Source organism: Miscanthus floridulus, chromosome 5, assembly GCF_019320115.1.
Source record: "Miscanthus floridulus cultivar M001 chromosome 5, ASM1932011v1, whole genome shotgun sequence".
Classification (NCBI taxonomy): Eukaryota; Viridiplantae; Streptophyta; class Magnoliopsida; order Poales; family Poaceae; genus Miscanthus; species Miscanthus floridulus.
Genome location: NC_089584.1, coordinates 102,219,544 through 102,246,066, shown reverse-complemented (window position 1 = coordinate 102,246,066; position 26,523 = coordinate 102,219,544). Strand labels below are relative to the sequence as shown.

Here is a 26,523-nt window from a genome sequence, read left to right as displayed (position 1 = left end):
CAACAGGGGTAAATAAACCCTGAGTACATAATGTACTCACAAGACTTATCCGATAGTGGGAATACTTTCCCGACTCCAAGGAATATGCTAGGCTTTATGGTTGCTGGTTCTCTTTTAGCCAAAAGCAGTACTAATAGTGAGTCCTTATTGATATATTATTATCATCAGCCGTATTAAGTTTTTATCTAGTCAATCTATATAAGCACCTGTGCTACTTTCAAGCAAGAGTTGAGCAATCGATATTGTTCCTTCTCCTTTTCCACTTCTAGTTCTTACTACGGTGCTAAACCGCAGACAAGCCGTACCGGATAACCTGGCGATTCGCAAATCAATGTACCCAGCTGGGTGCTCCGAAGACACATGTCCCGTTTGTACCACAGGCACAAATAGGACTAACCCACCACTCTCCTGTGCCGGGTGTCTAGGTCCCTGTCCAAACTTGGACTCCAAGCCCCGCCTCTGAATCCTAGACTCAGTGCGGTGCAAGGACCTCCACCACCTCCTCTTCCCATCAGTCAGTCCGAAAAGAGCCGGATTCATGACAAGAGAGCAGCAAGTCTTCCTTGTGCCTATACCCAAGTATGTGCTCGGGACAATAGTCTGTGACTTGCCTAGAGTCATATGCAACGACCGGTCCTTAATCGATATAGATAGGGAAAAAGTGTAACCGGGCTATACCCTGTTGGCCATAGGACACAACCCCTCACACCCTCCAGTACCAAATCCACATCCCTGTCCGGTCACCATTTTTCCTTTCCATTATTTCATCATGATATCATAGTGTAATCACCTATTTGCGAGTAACGTCAGGTTACTCACGCTACCGACATCCTAAGCATAGCAGCTACTTGACCTGCACTAGTAGGACTCATGGTGGATATATCTATGCATGTAGTTTCCATAAAATGCCTGTAACATAAATGCATATCATATAAATATATTCAGTGATCATTTAAAAATAGGGGTTATGCACCGGGGCTTGCCTTGGGCAGGTGCTGGGTCAGCAAAGTCAGTACCAACAGGCTCCTAGGCTCCCTCCTGTGAGAAAAGCTCCTCCTCGTACTCCTCGATCACCTCGTCGTACTCCGGATCACCGGCGGGTACGAAGTCTACCTGTTCGTGATCTACATGAAATGACGATGCAATGATTACACTATGGCAACAGCAATTCTCAATGCAAAAGTACCTCTATTACATTACTAAGTGAGGTCTACCTACTAAAGTCTAAGCTACATACCAGTACTACTAACACGTATGACCGTGTCCTACATTCTTACAATGACTACGGATATTCATACTCCTAATGCCAGTTTATGATAAAGCACGGATAATAACTACGTCATTAAATGACTTGTTCTATGGTTACCATTTTTACAGCAAGTATATAAATGTCTAAGGAACCTACGGTAATGATTTCAAAGCTAAAGTTATCGTCGGTTTACCATAACAAATCCTGCAATTAAAGATCGATATACCGCTAAACTCTCTACTTCAAGCTTATGAGCCTACCATCCTAACAGCTAATGGTGAACTAACTGTACTAACAGGTAGACGACATTTTTGCGAACCTAACAAACTTAGTTTCGCTATTTTTGGACAATCATGCAATTTACTATGATTTATCGAAGTTGGATTCATAACCGGAAATAAATAAGCATTTCAAATTCCAGGAATTAATGAAAACAGAAACCTCCTTGGCCGGCCCACAACACGTGGCCCGATCCAACACGTCACCCCGCCCGCGCACGACGGAAGGCCAGCGCACGGCCCACACGGAGGCGCGGCCCAACCGGCCAGCGGCCCGCAACGGTGACGGCCTGCGCGCGGAGGCGATTATGCACAGGCACCCTCGAACTACAACAAAATCATAGCAAACCCCAAGCCACTATTGAATCAATTAGCGCCTTTACAACAGCACCCTCCGAATACTGTGTCTTCACTGCGGTGAAGTCCCTGACCATCCAGAGCACGCACCGGCATGATGGCACGGCACTAGACATCTACGTCGGCCACCCCGGCCCTCTCGTTACAAAAATAAAGAGCCGATACTCACCTACATGCGAACGCAAACCACAGGGCGGAGACACACGCGCTGAGACGTCACAGTAAGCTCGGACCACGACGGTGGGCAACCTGCAAGAACGGCAATGCCGTTTCGGTGAACATCAGCGCTGCCAGGACAAAACAAGGAGTGGACGAGTACCAGCGACTCACCACAGAACTGGAAGACGTGAAGAAACGATCGGAGGTGGCTTAGGCCAAGCCGGCCACGTGCGCGTGATGAGTGCAGCGGAGCACGGCAATGGCACGGCCATGCCACGGGATGCACTACGGCGGTAGGGTCTAGGACGTGGTGAGCATAGTGACAACCGACGGAAGGGGAGGCTAGTGGCGCGAGGAATTTGACCAAGCTACTTTGGTGGCGATGAAAGCCGATGGCACAGGCACTCCGGGTCTTAATGGCCCAAGTGCTCGGCCCTTCAAAATTGGCACACAGGACTGAGCTACAGGCGGCTATGAGGGGCAGGAAGGGCTACCGGCTGCCCAACGGAGCTACAGGCAAGACCAATTGGAACGGGGTGCAACCACTATGGCGAATTGGAAGGAAACGCTATGGCGGCAAGGGGACAGTGGAGCCAGAGGAGCTCACGACATGGCATGGCTCGTCTGTGGGCGTCAACGCCAGGTACCACCGTGCCTGGCCATGGGGAACCACAGGGCGTGCTCCTAACAGCCGTCCGCACGGCCGCTGCAACAACGACAAGACTTGGCATGGCACGTCTGTGGACAGCGCCAGGCAACGACATGGCGGACGCGATGTTGAGGCGACTGTGAAGCAGGCGGCCTTCTAACGCGCAAGCGGCCAAAGGAGTCAATGGAGCGGTGCTGAGCGTAGCCGCTAGCGACGCGGACGTAGGACCCCGCCCAACCACGGCCACAGCGGGGCAGGGCAAGGTGCAGGCAGAGCATGGCTGGCGGTCAGGGCACCATGTGTCGGTTGGCGAGGCGAGCAGCAGCGAGGCAGAGCGCGCAGGCGGGCAGCAGCGAGCAGGTGGTCAGGATGCGTGGGTCGTGCACGTGAACGGCGTCGTGAGCGCAGCCAGGCACGGCAGTGGCTCTGGCCCGCACGGCAGAGCACGCTGGCAAGCCAACCGGGGTGGTGACCATGCCCAGAGCTCAGCCAGGTGGCGTGCATGATTATTAAAGCAGCTAGAAATTGCGTACGCCATGTTCCAAATGCTAATCTAATTTCTCGTTGCGAATATGGGTACACCTAGCCATCACCATCAGTCACGACATTGCTCTACTTCTTAAGCCAATTGTTCTACAACTAATGCCAAAGATGGCTTCGTCGACCACTTCAAAGACTTACGCGGAGGACGTCGATCCAAATGGTTTCGCGACGAATCCCAAACCTGACCCCCGGGACGTACTCACTAGCCCTCCATGTCTTTGACCGCACCTTTTTATCACCGTTCGCAAAACGTTTTATAACATTTTGTTTTAACAAGAATTCGATTAAGATAATAAACGCGTTAGGTGACATGAAACATAACCTTTTTCTTTCCCATTTCGTAAAAATGTTTGAATGCCAAACATTGATTAAAGAGCCTATCATACACAAATGCACATAAATCAGATGCTTATGAAATGTTTCAGCAAAACATTACAAGGTAACACTAGGGTGTTACACACACAGCTGACCCTGAGCTTTATGGATGGAGATTGCTTTACCATGTGGCCTATGAATTTTTCTCCATGTCTTTCCCTGCATAATAACAGCGACTATCTAGGACAACTCCAGCCAGTGCATAAAACCATTAAGAAACGCACTTGTGGAATATGTGCGTACAACACCCTCGCCCCATTTAGATTCCTTAAATATCCATGCTGCACTCTTAGATGAGTAGATGCTCATACCTACGGACTCACCAGCCCTCTTCTTCCCATATTCAATCACATGGAAGTGCAAGGAGATTGTTGGATTGAACCCCAAGCGAGCTAAACCAAAAGAACGGTTGTTATCCAGCAGTAACCACCATTTGTTAGTCACCGGATTGTAGACAACATAGCAAAACCCAACGCACCAGCATAGGATGAGCCCGCGACAGCAATCTGAGATCACAACATCCTCATTGGGGAAGGGCAAGAAGATTAAGGAGGGGTATTCACCGTTGATGCTAATGAACTTGCGTTTGCCTTTCCAGACGCGATAGAAGAATCCGGCGATAATCTAGGGCAGCTCATTACGGTACTCGGATTTAGAGATGAGGTGGTTCCAGGAGCGACAGACACACTTGTAGCTGCACAAGGTGTGAGTGGTGAGGCGTTGGAGGATGAGGATGAAGACATGGTCTATGAGGATGACCACTTTGTTCCTCTTGTTGGGGGCCTCCTCCATCTTTAGTTCTTGACTAGGATCTAGTGGAGCGGGGCCGGGAATGGAAGCGGTTGCGCTGTCATCTAAATCAGAGAAGGAGCGCTTGTGGAGATTGGATCATGAAGTCCTTAGTAAACAAATGGAAGCTTGTTTTGTACTCAGATGAGTGAAGAGGGTAATAAAAATCCAAGAAAGATGGAGAGAAGTGCGAAAGAATTACCATTGCCTTTGGATCTTGTGGGATTGGTGGCCATGGCGGTGATGAGTAGCAGCCTGGTCACTGGTGGATCTATGCAGGCCCTGCCGGTGAGGCATACTGCCATGGGGTACTAGCTTGTCGATGGTGAGTGGCGGCTTGCACCTCGCTGAGTAGGGGCGGTCACACATTTCAGCACTAGGGAGCAATGAGCGACGATGAGGAACAAAAGCTATGGGCGAGGAGAAACGCATAGGGTGGCGAGCATGCTTTGTAAGCAACCCTTTCAGACATGGGAATGGAAATTATGCACTACTTTGTAAAAAACGCACAGGCTTGGAAATTGACGAAAGTATTACCAACCAGACGTATGCAGGCGGCGGTGAAGGCTACCATCGATGGTGAATGGGTCCTATGAAGATGTTCCAGGAGCCACCGTGCCACTATTGCCACGAACGACAACGATTGTTGCCTGGTTGAGGGCGTCACTCATTCTACCCGATTGTAAACCATTACTCGTTCTACCCGATTGTAACTAGAAAAATGTTAGATTAAGGGCTTGTTTGGCTTCCTCCTGCTAAAGTTTAGAATGAAACTCTCCATTGAGAAGGGGTGTTTCATCCATATTTCATTTTATTCTACATGACTTGGCTGTCTTGGAAACAACGTAATGAAACTCTGCATTGAGACTGACCTAAGTACGAAATAAACTAGAACTAAGTCCAACATTCAACAATAAATCTTCCATTGATATCTTATACCCTACATACAATCTATGGGTCTAGGAATTGAAATACGACATTCCAACGATCCTCATAACTTGCTTTACTTTGGATAAGGGTCATTTGCATCTATCTCCTTAATACGTTCAATCAATGATGGAGCTAGATGCAACAACATTCATCCATTTGTAAAGACCTTACAAGTATGGGGGTAGCCCATACCTGACTAAATAGGAGAATGGAGATGGGAAATAGCCTCATGAAACTTCCTCTAACATCCCCCTGGGAGCAGTGGGAGGAAGAGGTGAAGCAGAGCAACGAGGATATGTATTCCCACATCTGGATTGCATTCATGAGTCAGAACTGCTCTAGCTCACAAAACCAATCCAGATGATGCTCGAGCCCTTGCTCTAGGGAAAGCTCTGGAAGATCCACCAATACCAAGGCCCTTGCTCTAATGAAAGCTCTCCATGGTTTTGATTTTGCATGCCATGGAGACGGTGGGCGGACGGCGGCGGTGGACCAACGAGTAGGTGGCTAAGCAACAATGGGTGTGTGCTGTGCCGCCTTCCAACCACCAAGATGATCTACCAATCGGCGTGGGGCATGTTGTCGTTGCTGCCGTCGGCACAGGTGCGCGACGATCTTCTGTGCGCAGGCAACATCTGTGGTAATTTTGTAGAAGAATTGGAACTTAGGGATCTGTATTGCAGCAAGGACTATAGGCTTCGCCAAGAAATTCATTTTTTGAATGTGAATTTTGAATAAGAGACTAGTAATATAATTCACTCTTTAGTGTATTCTGTCATTTGAAATTTGTCCTCAAATATAGTGGATTCTATAGCTTTTGATTTCCTGTTGCTTTTCCTTAATTAATGCATAGAATAAAAATAGGAATGTGAGTTGCATGACAATAGCAACTGCTAAAAAAATGAAACGATACATGTGGGATTCACGCACGTGCTTAGAAATTGACACAAAAGTGTTACCATCCACACCGTCAACAGGCGGCGATGAAGGCTACCAGTGGTGGTGAATGGGTCCTACGAAGATGTTACCACCTAATAATGACGACCATGTCATAGGGTGTCTTACGTGTTAAAGGCGCACAAATGGAATGTTCTAGGCAATAGTAAACTCAGATATGTTCAAAGTTCAAACTCATAGTAAATAGTAGTAGTATGAACAAATTTTGTAAAAGATGTAGAGATAGATTACAATCCAACTACTCTAGGAGAGCATTAAGAATGACCTCTGGTACATCCATCACGCCCGAGATAGCCACGAACATGGGTTAAAAGTAGACGATGAGGTCCTCTCGATCGTGAAAGGATGACCGTGGCGGGAACCCCGGCTCCAGCCCATGCAGGCCCCATGCTGAAGCTGGGCGGTGGCCAAGGCCCCCGTAGCACCTTGGTGAATGTCATAGTTGGTCACCTCCATGACCCATGCCAGCAAGGTGTGGAGACGCTCCTCCACTATCGCCCCCGCAGGCACCACCGCACGGACGGCGACAACTACTGCCTGGTTGAGGGCATTGTTGTTAGCATCCCGGCGAAGGAGGATCGCCTTCGCCGTCTGCCAGGCCAGGTCATCATTGGCCCAACACAACTCCACCGCCTTGGCTTGCGAGGCGTGGAGCAGCTCCTCAATGGCTGAAAAAGGTGACAACAAAACCCTACAACTAAACACACGACATTGCATCGCACAAAGTGAAATAGCAAGATCATGCCCAATATGACTTACCAGCGAGCCACGCCTGGGCCTTGGCGGCCACAGCCTTCGCCGTGGCCGTTTCGTGCTCTGATGTGACAAGCGCCGTCTGCATGGCGTCAAGGCAAAGCTGTAGCTGGTGCGCCTCCTGGCTCTCCTCCCCGAGGGTGGATTAGGGCACCGGTTGTGGCAACGCTGAGGTGCCTTCCCCATCAGCGGGGAAGCATAGCACCGGATGCGCCATGGAGATAGCACTGTATAAAGGGGAAGCATCAAGACCACCAGTGTAAGATAAAGTGCAAGATCCGTACTTAATTACCCGTAGTCCCATCGTAAACTATCGTGAAGGAGGGGAGGACCTCCGAACACCCTCTCCTCTGGTGAGTCTTCCCATGGGTGCTTCTGTTGGATTTCCTTATGATTGCACCGAGCAAGAGCAACGAGGTTAGAAAGCAATCATACTTGGTACCCCCTTTTATCGAAGGATATATAGCCAAGCTAGGCGTCCATTGGATTTCCCTATGATTGCACCGAGCAAGAGCAGGAGTTAAGGTGAGGCCATGTCTCCCACAATCTTAGTGGAGCACGCTTCTCCCAAAATGGCTTTGGAAGTTGGACTGAGAAAATTGACTATACCACGTGGTTCATCTGAAGGGTCTCATCCACCCGGTCGCCCATCGTCAGAGTAGAATAAGGAGCGAATAAAAATAGGAATGTGAGTACCACAATGACATGAGGCAACATTTCATTAAAAAAGTAAATCTTTATTCATAAGTCTAGTAGGTTACATTCAAAAGGTGTACAATAACAAAGATGTGTATCGAAGACTATTGGATGTACAATAACAAAGACCTATCGAGTACATAAAACAACCTATACTCGACTACGACATCGCAAAACTTCCACTAACATCACCCAAGAAGGGGCATGGAGCAGAGTTTGAAATGACATAGTTGTAGTCGTAGGCTGCTCTGATGAAGAGAGCCGATGCGACACCCACCTCATAAAGCTTCCACTTGCATCCCCTCGTAGGCAAGGGTTGCAGTGAAAAGCATGAGGAGACCTACCCGCATCTGACTCCTCCATGGAAATGGAAGAGAGGATCACCCCCAGACATACCAAAGGCAGTTATCCTCCCTATATCTTCTCAAAACTTCCACTAGCACCGAGGCCAGACAAGCAGCCATTGCTGCCCCCCAAACACGGAAGAAAGCCAATCTTCAAGGCCTTATCCCATCGTTGGTGCTATCACCGGAGAAGTTGAAGAACGAGCACCTTGGCGATGAAGATGGACGATAGGCTCAAAACCTTCCTTTCACTAAAACTAAAGGCGGTTTTTGGAGGAAGGTGTGTTGAATGAGCACAACTAATGGCAAACTAGCTTACCTTGGCTTAAATAGCCCCACCTCAAGACGCGCACGGGGAAGGCAACAATCAAGGTCCGTGACATCCATGGCCACCCACGTGATTCAAGGGCGATAGAGTGGTGAACACGATGTGGTTCAGATTCCCTGGCACACATTTGATTCCCTACAACATTTCATTCTAATTTAAAACTGGACTTAATGACGACGTGTACTTAAGCGTATGATATGACACGAGCAAGGAAGGCAACAGTCAAGGTCCGTGACATCTATGGCCACCCACACGAGTCACATGGGCAACAGAGTAGGGCAGATGACATGGACCATTTGATTCCCTACCACATTTGAGGTGCATCTATAACACGTGTGCATTGTAGTTCTTTTGAGGTGACATTTTTGTGTAGTATTTTGGAGTGCCCTCATCAGCATTGCCCATGTAACCATAACATTAGAAATGAATATAAGTATTCTACTACTATAGTGCTTCTTCCTTCTTCATTGTCACGTAGGCCTTCCTCCTCTTAGAGTAGGGCGATGTCACACTAACGCTGAATCACCGTATGAAACGGCGACGGGAGCTACAACACCACCATAATGTACTGTTCGCACCAAAGAAATAAACCAATTTAGAAACACAACAAATTAAGATGGCACACTAGTTTAGCTGCAATAATGACAACATCCATCCTAGACAAAATTAACATGGCCATAGACAATCAAACAATATTGGTCCATTTGAACATGTCGTGACACAGAGATACATCCAATGGAACTTTATTCACTACTCCGCTAATGACTCCAAGAAAAAGAATAAGTGAACATAAGGAAGAAAGTAAGGTATGCTCATGAACCATGCTAGGACTTTACGTCTACCATAGCTACGGTCGACAATAGCAGGGATGACATGAACTTTTCTTCGGTCCATGTCATACGCGATGATTGTTCTTTCCGCCCCGACAAAAAAAAATTAAATTCTATTCTGGGTGAACTGTAATCGCTGTGTAGGTTGAATCATAATCCGCATAACCAAATTGAATATTAGTCTTTCCAAACACCTTTAGTATGCAGACAGTATGCTTCAATGTCTATTTATTAGTAACATAGTCTTCAAGGATCCAGACTGAAAGCTGGGACATATTGTGACCACTAACACCACCAACAATACATGCACACAAGTGATCCTGAACTTGATGGATGGTATTATACAATAAATCACATCTTCATATAGTCTTGCGGTGCACACCTTGATCTTGTGGGTTGGGCCACCTTTGGGGTGTGGCCCATGTCTTGTCTTGTGGGTACCGGGGACCATACCCCCACAGGTAGAGTACCACGAGGCCTAGGAATTTTCCTCCATGTCTTTCCCTCCATATCCACAACAAGTATCATAGAGTACCCCATAATGTGCAGACAACCGTTAAGAAACACACTTGCTGATCTTGAACGTATCACATCATCAGTGTTCTAGCCCCATTTAGATTCCTGCTAGATCCATGCTGTAGTTTGAGATGAGTAGATCTTCACACCTAGACACTCAACGTCCTCCTCCTCCATAAATTCAATCACATGAAAGTGCGAGGAGGCTATTGGATCGAACCCCAGTCGAGCCTAACCAACAATATGGATGCTAGGTGGTAGTACCAACAAATTCTTGGTTGCCAAATTGCAAACGACGTAGCAGGATCTAGTAGAGCCTCAACGCACAAGCATATGATGAGGCCATTGCAGCAATTTAAGACAACTACTTTGTCAATGGGGAAGGACAAGAAGGGGTGTTCACCTGTGATGCTGGTGAAGTTTCGCTCGTCTTTCTCGCCGTTGTAGAAGAAGCTGGCCATAGTCTGGGGTAGCACCTTACGGTTGTTGGAGATGAGGCGGTTCTAGGAGTGACAAACACATTTACAGCACAACAAGGAGCGGGCGGAGAGGCGGCAGAGGATCTATAGAACAACATCCTCTGTGAGGCTGGCCAGTGCGTTCCTGTTGTTGGGGGCCGCCTCCATTTCAAAGAGCCTGCGATCATCATTGTGCAGTAGGATGAGAGCTTCCTTAGCAATGAGATCACTAAAGAGGAAAATAATCCAACAAAGATCCATCAGTGCAGTGCGAAAGCATTACCCTTATCTTTGGATCTAGCGGTGGCGTGGCGCGAGGCGTGCAATGGTTCACAAAAAATGCGAGAGGAACAATGCTCCGGCTGTGCGGGAGGTGGCGGTGGCGCTGCACGAGGCGTGCAATGGTTCACATAAACTGGGAGAGAGGAACAATGCGCCAACCTTAAAGACGGAGAAGTGGAATGGTGATGCAACTGTGTTGTGGGTAGTTGAGAAAAAACTCACTCAATTTACTACCGCCGGTAGACCAAACGGTTGTGTAGGGCCGGCGGCCAAAACGCCTATCCAGTTGGCTTGACTTTTCATACGACGGAGAAAATACCACTGCCGCATCTATTGTTAACCCATCAGTGGTAGAAGTCTCAACTGCTAGTTTCCTTTATCAGGAGGCCTCGCTATTGGTCCAACCGGCGGTGGAAGTAAAACACATAGTCGCTTCTATTGCCACGGCAATGAAAGTGGCGATAGTGATAAGTCAATTTGTAGTAGTATTGTATCAAAAAATAGTGATTTTATACTAAAAATGCATTCTTTGATTATCATATTTGATAGATCATAGATATAGCGGTATAAAATCAATAGTATGGACATGTCATAGAGATTATGGTGTTGTATTGATTCACACCGAGATGTTGCTGGTATTGTTATGCTAATATGTGTCATCCAGTGCTCTCATCAAATGCCATACCTGCTTGATCCTTAGACCTAAGATCGCCATTGTTTCTCATTGTGTGTAGGGTTGCATTTTTGGGCTGCCAAATGCAACTCTGTAGCTGGGTAGTTACAAAAGCAGTATTTGGATATACCATAAAACATAGAATGGGAAATGAGTGGATCAAATGGAATTTGCCCCTCCTACATAAAATGAGAGATATCTGCCCCTCTATATGGTTCCTTTTTTCCACCACGGCAAAGCCGAATTTCTTTACTTGACAGCAACAAAATTACCTCTACATGGTTCCTATGCCAATACGATTTAAAGAGCTAATTATGATGTGAGTAAAGGATTAGTCATGAGTTGTCATCCACTACAAGATCTAGTGAATCATTGAGGTATCACTAGGCTGGCACAATTCTCAACTTGATTTTGATTGGTATTGTGTGGCAAAAGGATCAAGAAGTGTGTATATTAAGGTTTAGCGGATATGATCTTTCTGTGTAGGCAAGATTCAATATGCTTGCTAGGTGTCATAATTGACTGATGGCTCACAAATGGTTTTGGTCATGGCTATCTATACATAAACCTAATAGGCCACACACTTCAGGGAGTTGGAATATTTGCATGATGATTGACTTTATACAAGTGGGAGATTGTTTGTGATGTCTACAAGAGACAATCATACACACTATGGATTAGATCCATATGTGGGTCAAAATAGGATACTGATCCATGTCTTGATTGGCGATGAAAATGAGGTGGTCGCATGAAACAGCCGCACGTGAGACTGCTGCAAGGAAGCGAAGTTGAACGTCTACTTCCACTTCATCGACACACACGACGTTGGACCAAGTTGTTCCAACTCTTCTTCCACTATGTAGCTTGTCTTGTGGTAAGAATCTATAGTCTCCTACTCGCATGATATCTTAGTTGAACACACTAGATTTATCTGTTGTAGCATAGTATACCCGTTCCCTTCAATAGGGTGTTAATTATGACGTGTGAAAAATTAAATGGAGCAAATGAACGAGGGAGACCAAGCTAATCTGATATTTTGGATGTAACACATAAACGTGAATGGATGTATACTGCATAGATGTCACCCTTTTTGGAATACAAGAAGATTACACAACCAAATCTTTTTTTTAGAATCGGGAGGTGCAAGGAGCCCCAACTGATTATAGTATTACACAACCAAATCTTATACAATTTTTCAAACCTTTTGCGACAAACCTTTTGCATAGTACAATAAGCTTTTTGAATTTTACAATAGTACTAGTACACAAACCTTTTGTGACAAACAACCGTACAAGTACTCCTCTTCCCCAAGTCAGACCCTATTGGCTGCTGTAAATTCCATCCTCCAGACATCGAAGTCACTATCGTTTCCATACAAATCAAATGAAACAAGCTCGTAGCAACAAGCAGCCTGCATGAACCGAAGGAATTGAGGATTATACCCTGTAATGTTTTGCTAGAAGACAATGTAATGAAAGGTTTTGTGTATGTACGATTATATTCCGACAACAGTAATAATTGGATTTGCGTAATCACAAATGATTTTTTCATGCATGTGCGGCCGTGAGGGTTCTAACCGTGACCTCGGGTCTCACGCATAGCTGCCCTAACCACTACACTACAAAAGTCACTTGTGATTAAATGGCACAAATATCCTCATATTCACTTTACCTGATTTTGAAATGATTATTTGATCCCCTAAATGATTTTAAATGAATAAGGTATCCACTGCGAAGCTGTAAATATCATTGAGTCCTACAAATTTGGTTTTGGTCATTTGTCCATTCAAGGCTAAACTTGCAAGCATTATCCCTTCTTCGAGGAATAGAGCAGAAATCAAGAAATGTAAGAAGATCTAATAACCAGTAGCTCATGGAGGTTCGTTATTCTTATGCCTAGATTTTACAAATATGTAGGCCTTTCAATGTTAAAATATAATCCTGTAAGCAAAGCAATGCATATAGATTCACGGAGGTGTGGCAATGACCAGTGAAGGTTTAGTTTTGCATGTGCAATGGCTTCTTCTATGCAATCATAACAAAGAGAAAAACATGTCACATACCATTTGATATAGCGTCTTGTTGCACCAGCTTCATTGTCCAATGACTGCACGAGCAGAAGCAAGTTCAGCCGTGAGGATGAAAGTTGACGTGCCAACTTTCCTTACATAATGAATGTCACCATTCATAAGCTTCAAAAGGTATCTTGAAACTACAAGGCTCAAACCCTCCCCTGACATATCTTTGATGTCATCCTTGTAAGTTCCTGACACGATTTCCCCAGGGACACCTAATCCCTTGTGTTTGATCCTACAAAACAGTAAACACAAAAAAGTAATATGATTAAGCATTTGGACTCTTACTCTCTTATACAGAAACAAATGTAACAAGAAGGCAAAATTTGTGGATAAGTTCACCTAAGTTCTAGGCCAAGGCTTTTGCCAATGTTGTTCTTGGTCAGGTTGCAGGAAATCTCAACAGAGCCCCCAACTGTAGAGAACTTCACTGAAACAAATAGAATGTCAGAGAGAATCTGTTGGAGTCGAATTCCATCACCACAAAGTTTTTCCTTCATAAATCCCTCTGACTGGTTTACAAGGACTCCAATGTGTTTGTCCTGGCAAGCTGTCAATACTTGACTTACAGCACCCTCTACCACATCTTGCAATACAAATTCAACCATCTCCAGCTCAAAGCAAAACGACCTATGGAAAATAAATATAAGAGTGAGTAGTACCATCAATTTACTAGGTCTAAGGGCTGAGAAACAACAAACGAGGCTACAAATGGATACTAGAACCTATATAATAGATAGAAATAGAAAAATAAGAAGAGTTGGAAATAAGTACGTATACATACTCGTCAGTTATGTTATCATGATCAATGTCAGCAAGTATCTTGTCGAGCTGGCGGTGACAACGATCTGCAACATTGGGGTGTCTCATCTGCTCTTCATTCAAACCTGTGCTCTTCAATGCTTCTGTGGTGTGAAGCAAACCTGAGAGAGGATTGTTGATGGCATATCTCATGTAGGAGAAAGCCTTCATCCGTCTTATGGTCGTCTGCTCCGAGGCTTGCTTCACATGTAGTGCATGTTGCAGCTCCTGGCTAGGAACATGTATGAAGCAGAATACTCCATCAACGATGCCATCTGTGTTTTCTTTTCCATAAGCTGACAAAATACATTCAATGTACTTCCCATTTCGGTTGTAGAAGCCAAATGTAGCCTTATCTGTTTGTTCACCAGCCAGTGCACTGTTGATAATGACGCAAAGGCGTACAACTGAATCATGGTTCTTCAAAAGACAGGAGCCATTGCTACTGTCAAAGATTTCACCAACAAGCATCTTATCGAGCACCTCATCTTTGTGGAACCCAGTAAGCTTAGTCATGGCGGCATTCCACTCGAAGCACCACCCAAACTGGTCAGCACCAAATATAGGAGGAATGAGTGGGTTCGGGTTGTGAATGATTGCCTTGTAGTCTCCGTCAACTCGAGTAAATTTGTCCATGGCCAGCTTATGAACAGTCATATCTTGGGCCACAAAGAACACCCCAATTACATGGCCAGAAATGTCACGGCTAGAACAAGCATTTGCAACCAAGATAACCGGCCCATCATCTACCCTTGAACTGTGGGTTTTCACTTCAAATCGAACATCCTTCTCTTCTTTGCCTATTATATATATCAGTGAAATGTTTATATAAAGCAAATGTGGAAAACCACTAATTATCAAGTATATATTTTTTCTATGGGATCAAATAATTAAGGCATGCATAATCACGAAGATCAAATGTAGCAGTTAAACACTATGGGAGACGCGCTCTTTGCCGAGTGCTCGTCGCTTTGCCGAGTGTCGAAACACGGGCACTCGGCAAAGAGGCAGTTTGCCGAGTGCCGCACTCGACAAAGCCGGCCCTCGGCAAAGGCCGTCTTTGCCGAGTGTCAAACACTCGACAAAGAGGGACACTCGGCAAACGTCCTATTTGCCGAGTGTCAGACACTCGGCAAAGAATAACCCTCGGCAAAATACCTCAGCCGACGCCGGTGGCCCCTCCGTCATCCTTTGCCGAGTGCTGGCCATTAGCACTGGGCAAACGTGCTGTCTTTGCCGAGTTCTGCAAGCCTGACACTCGGCAAAGATGTTCATTTGCCGAGTGCCAATTCCGACACTCGGCAAAGTATTTTTATTTTTTTATTTTTGTTTTCAAATTTTTTCTGTGGCATTTATACAGTACCTTGAAGCACATGTTCTAATTTGGAACTTTTCTATGACTTTTTGGTATATATATTTTTTAATTTTTTATGTTTACTTGAATTTTTCTCGAAAAAGTAAATTTGAACTGCATGTGCATGAAATATTAGAATTTAGCGATTCAAAAAATGGTATTCATGTTTTTGAGTGTATTTTGAGGACATGTGCAGGGACATTCATGAAATTTCGAACATCTGTTTCACAAAACATGACCACCAACTTGTTAAAAAAGTATTTTTTAATTATATAAAATGCAAACGAAGTCCGAAAATCATGAAACTTGTCGAGGTGTCGTGTCATCGCATGTAGGGGCTGTGGTAAAAAATTTAGAAGTTTCCGAGCAAGTTGTGACGTACGATGCCTAAAACCCAGACATCTTTCAAATTTACTTTTTCGAGAAAAATTCAAGTAAACATAAAAAATTAAAAAAATATACCAAAGAGTCATAGAAAAGTTCCAAATTGGAACATGTGCTTCAAGGTACTATATAAATGCCATAGAAAAAGTTTGAAAACAAAAATAAAAAAAATAAAAATACTTTGCCGAGTGTCGGAATTGGCACTCGGCAAAGGAACCTCTTTACCGAGTGCCAGACTTGCAGCACTCGGCAAAGACTATTCATAATATTTTTTATTCTTTCGGATTAAAAGAACCCTGAATTTCTTTGCCGAGTGCTCGCATCTCGGCACTCGGCAAAGAGCCGCCCCACTTAACCCTAGCGGGCCGGCCAGCCCGCTCCCACTCTCTCACTCCCTCTCACTACCGCGTGCGCTCGGCCCCGCCTCACCGCCGCGCGACCACCGGCCCCGCCCCAGCCCTGACCCGGCCCCGCTCTGCCGCCGCAGCCAGCCGGCCCCGCCCCGGCCCCGCTCCACCACCGGTGGTGCCCTGCCCGGCTGCCCTTTGCCCCTAAACCATTGGAGTGGAGGAGAGGAGCAGGGGAGTAGAGGAGAGAAGGGAGGTGGAGGAGAGGAGAAGGTTGAAGGAAGAAGGAGAAGGGAGGAGGAAGGAGAAGGGAGGAGGAGGAGCCTCGGCTGCTGGCCACGCCCCTTGCCATTCGTCCCCGCCCCTCGCTGGAGATGAAGGTGACCCCGGCACCGCGTCGCCCGACTCCACCGCCACCCAAGGTATAAAGCCCCCCCGGCTGTCGGCCTTCGTGCCTTGTATGTCATTGATGGCCTTCGTGCCGTATGTGGATGTGTGGGCCTTCGTGCCGTACATGGATGTGTGGGCCTTCGTGCCGTATATATGCTGTCGGCCATCGTGCTGGCTTTTTTCTTGTAGGTTTTGGAAACCTCCCCGTATAGGGGAGGTTCTGCCAAAATTTTTAACTTATAGTATTATAATTCTTCTTTTGCAGAGCAGGACCCGTCGGAGGGGACCCGGAGTACGTAGGCGACCCCGATCGTCTTCGTCGGTGCTGCGGTTCTGCCTGCACAACATCGCCTCGCCACTGCCCCGCTAGCCTGACTCCACCGCCACCCTAGGTATAAATAACCTCTCTTATTGTTGTCGTAGATCGGTGTAACCCAGTTAGGCGTCTCCCATTCAAAACAGATACGGTTGGAGGTATACGGATCTTCGCATATCTAAGACCGTATCTGTTTTAGATTATCCACTTTTTTGGACAGTCCGCAGATGCGTAGATGGGGTAGTTTTCATGTCCTGCTTCGATCCGAGATAGAGTTTCGGCACCACCTCCCTATTGTTCTCCGGATACATACTCTCCCTTTCAGGATGTGTATCGGGAGAACAGCGGGGAGGTGTTGCCGAAATTCTATCTCGGATCGGAGTAAAGAATGTAAACTAACCTCATCTACGTATCCGCGGGTGGGATTAGGACCTATCCTCACCCATTAGACAGTAGGCACGTCATTCAGATGCAATTGGTGGTTATATTACTCGCTCATGTATATGCTAGAGGATGGATAACCGTGAGTGGATGTACACGGGCTGCCCAAGTTAGGCTAAAATCACCCCTGAATGGATGGATAAGACCGAGGGTTTCTTGAACCAAGCATTTGGCAAGGCAGCTAATGGAGCGAGAGACACATTCTGTCCCTGTAGCGAATGCGGAAACATGAAAAGAAAAACAAGGAAGATCATGGGGGAACATCTTTGCAAGTATGGATTTACGTCAAACTATACCCGGTGGGTGTTCCATGGTGAAGCCCATCGTACTAGAGAGGAGGTGGTGAGACCATGCTTGGAGGCATTTGATGCTGATGGCGGGGTAGCAGGATGGTTAGGTGACTTTCATGAAGCAACGTTCGCTGAAAGACCTATGGAGGAGGAGGAGGAGAAGGAGGATGAGGAGGAGGAGCCAGAGCCAACCGGAAAGGCGTTCTACCAAATGTTGTCTTCGGCACAGAAGCTCCTACACAAGAAGGCAACGGTTTCTCAACTGGATGCCATTAGATGCCTAATGGGGTTGAAGTCCCAGTACAACATGAGTCGAGCCTGTTTCGATGGTATGTTGGCAGTTATTGGTGAGCTGCTTTCGGAGGGTCATATTCTGCCGAGCAGCTTCTACGAGTCACAGAGACTCCTTCATGCACTTAAGATGCCGTATGAGCAGATACATTGTTGTCCAAAGGGGTGCGTCCTATTTAGGAAAGATCACAAGGACATAAAGTACTGTCCAAAGTATAAATCCTCTAGGTATGTGGAGGTAGACAAAGGTGATGGCTAGAAGGAGCAGCTTGAGATCCCCATGAAAGTCCTACGGCACCTTCCGATCATACCGAGGCTCCAATGGCTATTCATGACCAAGGAGTCTGTGAAACAGATGACATGGCTCAAGAATGGCATTCGATACAATCCTGACAAGATGGTACATCCAGCTAATGGTGAAGCATGGAAAAGCTTTAATTGCAAGCATCGTGACAAAGATCTTGAGGCCCGTAATGTACGTGTTGTGCTGGCAACGGATGGGTTCAATCCTTATGAAATGATATCAGCCCCATACACTTGTTGGCCCATGTTCGCTATCCCCCTCAATCTCCCCCCGGGGTCCTCCTTCAACGGCAAAACATATTCTTGACGTTGATAATTCCTGGACACCCGGGAAACAAAATGGGTGTGTACATGGAGTCTGTTTATGATGAATTGATCAGTGCTTGGAATGAAGGGGTATGGACTTACGACCGAGCTACAAAGAAAAACTTCAAAATATATGTTTGGTACCAGTACTCCATGCATGACTTTCTGGCGTATGGGATATTTAGCGCCTGGTGTGTCCACGGGAAGTTCCCATGCCTGGTATGCAAGACAACTTTGGAGTTCATTTGGTTGAAGAAGGGTGGCAAGTTTTCATCGTGCGACAAGCATCGATAGTTCCTCCCTCTTAACCATGCATTCAGACAAGACACCAAGAACTTCACAAAAGGTGTCAAGGTGACCGACCCTGAACCTCAGAAGATGACTAGTGCCCAGGTTCATGCTCAGATAGATGCTCTTGTGGTCAATCCATAGAAAGATAGTCGAAAGAAAGATAATCCAAAGAAAGATTGCTTTGTGGGATATGGTGTCGAACATATGTGGATTCATAAGTCGGGCTTTGAGAGGCTTCCCTATTTTGATAACCTTCTCCTTCCACATAATATAGATGTAATGCACACTAAGAAGAATGTCACCGAAGCACTTTGGGAAACACTCATGGACATTCCTAATAAGACAAAGGACAACCCTAAGGCTAGAGTGGACTTGGCAACTCTATGCGATAGACCAAAGCTAGAGATGCTGCCTCCAAGAGACGACAAGCCATGGAAAAGGCCTAAGGCTGATTACATCTTAGAAAAGAAGCACAGGACGGAAGTGATACAATGGATGCAGACATTAAAGTTTCTGAATGGGTATGCAGTGAATCTGAGGAGGGGAGCAAACCCAGAGACTGGTCGAGTCTTAGGGATGAAGAGTCATGACTACCACATATGGATTGAGCAGCTTCTTCCGTCGATGGTTCGAGGCTACGTCCCTGAGAATGTCTGGAAGGTGCTGGTAGAGTTGAGCTTTTTCTTCTGCCAGCTTTGTGCCAAGGAGGTATTTGTGAAAGTGGTTGAGGAGTTGGAAAAAGCGGCACCTCTGTTGCTCTGTAAGTTGGAGAAGATCTTTCCACCTGGCTTTTTCTTGTCGATGCAGCATTTGATTTTGCACCTCCTGTCTGAGGCACGAATGGGGGGGGGGCCCGTGCAGAACCTCTACATGTTGACCAACCTTGACGAAGTGGAAACGTATCTGGGGTAAGTTCTCAACAAACTTGTTACATACTCCGTAACTTTTGTACATCCAACAACATTGTTCCTTGTCGATGCAGAGAATTTTTTGATGAATCCTGGCATCATTCAAGGCCACCTTCTGACCATGAACGAGAGACCCTTCTTCAACATGGTTCGCCTGATTTCATTACATGGTTCCAAAAAAGGTACCGGCCAACTTAGCTCTTACTAAGTTTGATGTTCCAAGTTGCCTGATTTCATTTCTCTCCTACTTGAACTTGTAGTGACAAAGGGATGTGTCTATAAGTGCTGAATTACGATAGGTGGCCAATGGCTTTGACCATAAGGTCTTGTCATTTAACGCTTATGACGTGGATGGATATCGCTTCCACACAACAAGGTACGAGCAAAGTCGTCCCAATCCAAGGACCACGAATACCGGAGTATTTACGCCAGGCACTGATCAGGAGGAGTATTATGGGACAGTTGAAGAAATATATGAGCTCGACTACCATGGTTCCAAAGCACTTAATCCTATCATATTCAAATGCCAGTGGTTTGATCCTGCAGTATCGAGAAAGTCCCATCAACTTGGGATAGTCGAAACTCAACATGATTTCTTCTATCTAGGAGAAGATGTCTATATTGTGGCTCAACAAGCCACACAAGTTTATTATTGTCCATATGCTTGCAAAACCAACCCACGTCTTTAGGGTTGGTATATTGTGCACAAGGTATCACCACACGGTAGATTACCTCGCCCAAACCCTGATGATTACAACTTGAACCCAAACACGCATGATGGTGAGTTCTATCAATAAGAAGAGGGGCTACCAGGGATGCTTGAGATAGACTTAACCGGAGAGATTGAAATGGAAGCAGACGAGGAATGGGTTGTTGACGAGGACGCTGCAAATGAGGTGCATGATCCAAAGGATTTGGAAATGCTTGACAGACTACGACTAGGCAATGACAACGATGTGGATGAGGCTGTTGAGGATTTGGACAATCTTGATTGTGACGACGATACCTATCGTCCAGATAATCTCGATCATGAAGAATATTAGAAATACATGTAATACTATGTTATTTTGTAATTACATTTTCTTTATTTTGCATCTCTTACTAAGTACGTCTCATTTATCTGTACTTACTGGTTTACTCTTTTTAATTGCAGTTGATGGGGCCCACTAGGAGGAGCTGCCCCTCGGTTTACGCCAACCAGAGGGACATGGCGGCGGCTGAGGAGGCGGAGGCGTCAGAGAGGCTGAGGAGGCCGAGAGGCAGGCCTAGGCGGGAGCTATTGACTAACCACGAGCGTAGCTCCTCACGTGACCCTGTGCACGACGATGACCTTCAGCACACGGTGGACGGGGACGGGGGGGTCCACGGACGAAGGACGAGGAGGCAGTTCTAGAGATGGAGGACGAGGAGGCAGCGATGGTAGGGGGTTCCACTTCCTCTGGTACGTTGAAGCCCTACCGGCGAGGTCCCGCAAAGCTCCCGAAGCGACCGATACCTGTTGAGAGGCGCCCACTGATTGCACCTAAGGGCGATAAGTAAGTAACTTCATATGTTCTTCATTTGATATGTTGAAAAATCATAATAACAACTAATAACTATTGTGGACCACTTGTGCAGGAACTAGGTTCTTGTGGACCAGGCGGTCTCGGCATGCAATGTGAATGGCATCCTGGGACTTCTGTGCAAGGAACACTTCCTTGGCCTGGTTAGGAAAGGAGATCAGGATTGGGAGCCAGCCTGGACGTTCGACCACTATGCCCTCGTGCAGGATGCTCCAGATCATAATGGCATCCATTGTAGAAACAAGGCAGATCGGGTGATTAGGGAGTTATGGGTAAGTCTTTCTTGCACTACATTCCTCAATTCCTCGCATTCATTGGACATTCTTGAAATAAAATAATGGATACCTCGTGTCTTTATGCAGGACTTCTTCAGAATCCAGGAGGGGCAGGAGGAAAGTGCGTATCAGGTGGCTTACGCTTCCTGTGAAAGGCGTGTCATGGACTTGCACTACGAGTCCCGCATCCAGGCCCACACAGACTACAACGCCAAGTTCCTACTTAGGCGTGTCAACAAAGAGGAGGCAAGACGAATGACGCTGACAAGGGAGCAGTACATACAAGTAAATACAAAACATGAATATTCATTTATTTTGAGATTAAGTATGCCTAATTTGATCTTCTGATATGTCGTCTACTTGATGTCATGTAGGCGATTCCAAGCTGGTGCGCCACCCACCCCGATTGCTGGGAATATATTGTGGACACCTGGTTGGACGAGGACTAGCAGAAGAAGCACGAGGAGGCCCACGACAGGCGTTTGCAGATGCTAGGTGTACCTCACCATCAGGGCAGCCGTAGCCTCAGCAAATATGCAAAGACATATGTAAGTCTTCGCCATTGCTCTAATCTAGCCGCGCTCAATTCTGCATCATTTCTAACCACATGTTGTTGTCTTTCTCGTAGTCGGATGCACACGGTGGCTAGCCAGTTGGTCAACTCAAGGCATATGCTCTAGCTCACATGGGCAAGGCGACGACTGACATCGAGTACGACCCAGACGCCTCGGTTGAGGCGTACACCAACTCCAATGTTCACACCCGCCTCTCTTCATACACGGAGGCGGCAAGGTCAGTCCATGGGTCGGGCTATGATCCGAGAACCGAGGAGCGCCTTGATCCTCAGCTCGTGATGAGGGTGGGGCAAGGCAAGAAGCATGGGTGGTTCTAGATTGGCGACGACGTCCTCGACACGGTCTCTACTCCTCCTCTCCACTAGCTCCGAGCAGCGAGCACGAGCTCAAGCGTGCCCATACGCCAACGGCCGACCACGGTGTCGGCACTCTAGGTAAGCATTCCCATTTCATTCGTCGTTCTTTGACTTTTACATACCTTACCTATGCATTATTGAAACATTGGGGTCAAATGCCGCAGGCCCAGGTGCAGGAACTGCAGGCCGAGCGGGAGGTCGAGCGGCAAAGGCTACAGGATTTGGAGGCCCAGTGGGAGCAAGATCAGCGGCAGATGGCCGAGATGATCAAGTTCATGCAGCAAATTGCCCAGCAACAAGGTTGGGTGATCCCACAGATGCTGCTTGCTCCAGATCCACCTCCACAACGTCCTGATTCTACCCCGGTGAGTATAAGTATGAAGTTTTACTTTCTATGCTAAAACTTAGAGAAATCTAGTGAAACCTAGAGAAACCTAGTGGTGGTGGTGGTGTGGTGGTCATGGTGGTGGTGGTGGTGTGGTGTTGGCGGTGGTGGTCACGGTGTTGTGGTGCTCATGGTGGTGGTGGTGGTGGTCATGATGGTGATGTGGTGGTGGTGGTGGTGAAGTATTGGTGATGGCGGTGATGTGGTGGTGGTGGTAGTGGCAGATATTTATCTTGCATATTTATCTCTTCTCTTGTCGCTCACGTGCAATCTCTTCTATTTTGTGCAGCATCAATCGGGGGCGGCGTTGAACCACCTCGGAGGGTCGCCGGGATCGCACTTTGGGCCATCCCAACCCGGACCGTCGCCATGAGCTTTAAATGGCAGCCGTTGTGATATAATGCACTTGTGAACTTTGTGAACTATGCTTGTGTGTTTGGACTTTGGACTTGGGAGTCGAGATTGTGATACTTGTATGCTATGTTTGTGTTTGTGGTGGATTGTGATATACATTTGTATTATATATATATTTGTGTGATATATAGTTGTGTTATATATATATGATGCATATCTTGTTTGCAACGATGGAAGATTAAAAACAAAAAAAAATTGAATTTTTTTACTTCTTTGCCAGAGTGTCATGACCATGACACTCGGCAAAGCTGGAAATTTGGGACACTAAGCTTCCCAGCTTTGCCGAGTGCCATGGTCAAGGCACTCGGCAAAGAAAATTCAAAAAAAAAACTGCTTTGCCGAGTGCCTACCTACAGCACTCGGCAAAGAAAATCCAAAAAAAAAAAAGAAAACAAGCTTTGCCGAGTGCCAGATGCAGGCACTCGGCAAAGCATTTTTTAAAAAAAATAAAAAACACATTTCTTTGCCGAGTGCCGACGCGTGGCACTCGGCAAAGGGGCCGTCACCGTGACCTGGCCATCACGGCGGCTTTTCTTTGCCGAGTGCCGTCGTGGCAGTCGGAAAATCCTTTGCCGAGTGCCCGACATGCGGCACTCGGCAAAGAAGCCTTTGCTGTGAGGGGATATGCCGACAGCTCTTTGCCGAGTGCAGCACTCGGCAAAGGCTTTACCGAGTGCAAAGCCTTCTTTGCCGAGTGCAATGGCACTCGGCAAAGCACGCATCTACTGTAGTGAAAATAGCTGAATAAGCATAAAACTAAAAATAGTTGAATAGTAAATAGACTGAAATAACTAGAGAGAAAAAAATCTACACACCTTCCAGAGCCAAGTATAGCATTTTCTGTACAACTTGGAAAGATGATTGCTCTACCAGGGTAAGTATGTTCCTTCCTACAGTCTCCTGCACTGTCAATCCTGTCAGCTCCACTAACTTAAGGTTCCATCCATTGACCAACCCATTTGCATCAACTGCAAATATTGGGACAGATGCTGTTTCCATCAGACGAGACATTTCTTTTGTCACTGTCTGCAATTCAGCAAGCCCATCTAGCTTGTGATACTGATGGCCACCATCCTGGCTATCCAAACAAGAATCCTTGGCTAGCTTGATAGCATTGTTCTGGTTCTGCTGATTGAGCAATTCGTTAACATCTACACCCAAAATTGGAGCACTTGTTGCTTCCGCTAGATGAACCATTTCACTTGTAACCATATGCAATTTATCAAGACAATCAAGCTTGATATCATGAATCTGCAGGTTATCGAAACCAGCTGCCCCAGTTGGTTTTGTTGCACCATTCATCCTATCTCCAAGTATGAGCTGCAATGAGCAGATAGCATCCATCTCATAGTCATTCCACGGCAGGCATTTCATCTTGACAACCTCGAGGAATGCCATGAAGGACAACCTAGGGTGCATTCTTCTGTTGTCATCCTGGTCAAATGGATCATGCTTTGCACCACCCCATTTGATATCAGCAGCTGTATGTGACCTAAACCAGAAAACAATATCATTTGGGGCAATCTTAGCCATTGCCATTCCACAAATCCTGTCACCAAGGGAAGCAGCTCCTGAATATCCAGCATCAACAAGGCTATCGGTACACAAACCGGTGGAATCCCTATGAACCTTTGATAGCCATGAGGCGATATCATGTATCTGAGGCTCCGTTGGAGCCATGCCTAGCCGCCACACTTTGTCACCATGCAAAAGAGCAGCACCATCACATTTAACAAGGTCCATGATATTTGGACTCCCAAATATGATGCTCAGGGGAGATGCTTCATGGAACAACATATCAGAGAGCATTGTCTGTACATCAAGTATGCTTTTCTCTCGTATCTGCTTCTCCAATAATAGAAATTCATTGTTCACATGGACAGCAAATACTTCTGCCAGGAACTCACAGGCGTACCGCACTGGAAAGAGGATATATCTAGGGCTCTCATGGTGGCAAACAAGGAGACCCCATAGTCTCCTACTCTTGAGTCCTTTTGGAGGTTCTTCAGGCTTGACATCATCATCCTCTCTATTCTCATTTATTACTACAGCCATGACAAGTGATGCAATTGAGTTCATGTTCTCCATATACTCAAGGTGACAACTGTGTGGAGCTCTAAGAGTTGAGCCAGACAGACTTATATCAAAGGGGAGTCCTTTAGCTTCTATTATCTTCACAGAATTTGCTCGACAATCACAAATTATCCGTACTTTGCTCTTCATGAAAAGAACCCTGGCAGCTTGAGGAACATCAGTGGCCGGATAGTGTAGACCAAGATAAGGCTCAAGACCAGGTTTTGTGATCTCCGCAATGACCTCACCATGGTCATCTTCATGAAACTTGTAAGCCATGACCCTATCATACCCGGTAAGGTCAAACACTTCCTTAACCACAGTATTGCATAGGATCTGCATGCTTCCTCCTGGCAGTGACTGCATCTTAGAGATTGCCTTGGTAGCATGCTTGTAAGACTGTGTAGTCCCAGTGGCAATGGAAGGGAATTCAGTATGCTTCACAGGCTCCAAATCTACCACCAGAGAACCGGTAGACCTATGGACAATGGCATACATTTGCTTGCCTGAGGTCTTGCATTGAACTATAATAGGATTCAGCAATGAAACATCATCAAATTTGAGTGCCTTATGCAGGGCGGCGACACTACGGCTAGAGAAAATGGACTGAACATTGGTGCCAATCTTTATCTTTGGAGCATCGTCATCAACAGTTGGTACTGCATGACTGTTTGCCATCAGCATTTCAGGTGCATTCTCACTGAATGCAATAATATTGAAGCTCTTCTCATCAAGGGCCAACAAGCAACCAAACGGTTGGATTAACTTGGCTCTCTGAATCTGCTGCAAGTACGCTATGACCTTCTCTGGATGCCCTAGTTGTTCAGGTTCACTTTGGGTGGTCCGCTGTGCTTTAACCAACTTGAAGTAGTCATAGGAATTACCCGATTCTTCATATTCTGCATTAAGTTCAGAATCAAGGGTTGTTTGTGATAACATCCTTGCATGCGACCTCTCCTGGGTCTTGCTAGGACTGGGAGAACAACAACCGGTCCTATCACTAGGCTTTGAGTAAGACATTATAGTCGTGTCTTTTGGATGTCGCTCCTTCTGTACAATTACATGATTAGTGGAAAATTTATCAGTGAAATGGTAAGTTGTAGCGAAATGCTTGCGGTTTGCATGTACATTAGATTTACTTAATGAGAAGAATGAATCTACCATTAAAATAATATCTTACTTCTTACTATTACTAATTAGGGCCTCCAATAGAGGCACCAC

At 46.2% G+C, this 26,523-nt stretch overlaps 1 protein-coding gene across 1 annotated transcript; it reads right to left on the bottom strand.

Moving 5' to 3' along the window:
- Nucleotides 1-12,848: 12,848 nt before the first annotated feature.
- LOC136452806 (phytochrome a-like) lies at nucleotides 12,849-26,322 on the bottom strand. Its single transcript, XM_066453400.1, has 5 exons — nucleotides 24,459-26,322; nucleotides 24,045-24,275; nucleotides 14,025-14,841; nucleotides 13,583-13,870; nucleotides 12,849-13,475 (listed from the first exon to the last, which is right to left on the bottom strand). Exons 1-5 carry the CDS (start codon nucleotides 26,320-26,322, stop codon nucleotides 13,259-13,261), a joined length of 3,417 nt encoding a protein of 1,138 aa, XP_066309497.1. The 3' UTR covers nucleotides 12,849-13,258.
- Nucleotides 26,323-26,523: the final 201 nt, after the last annotated feature.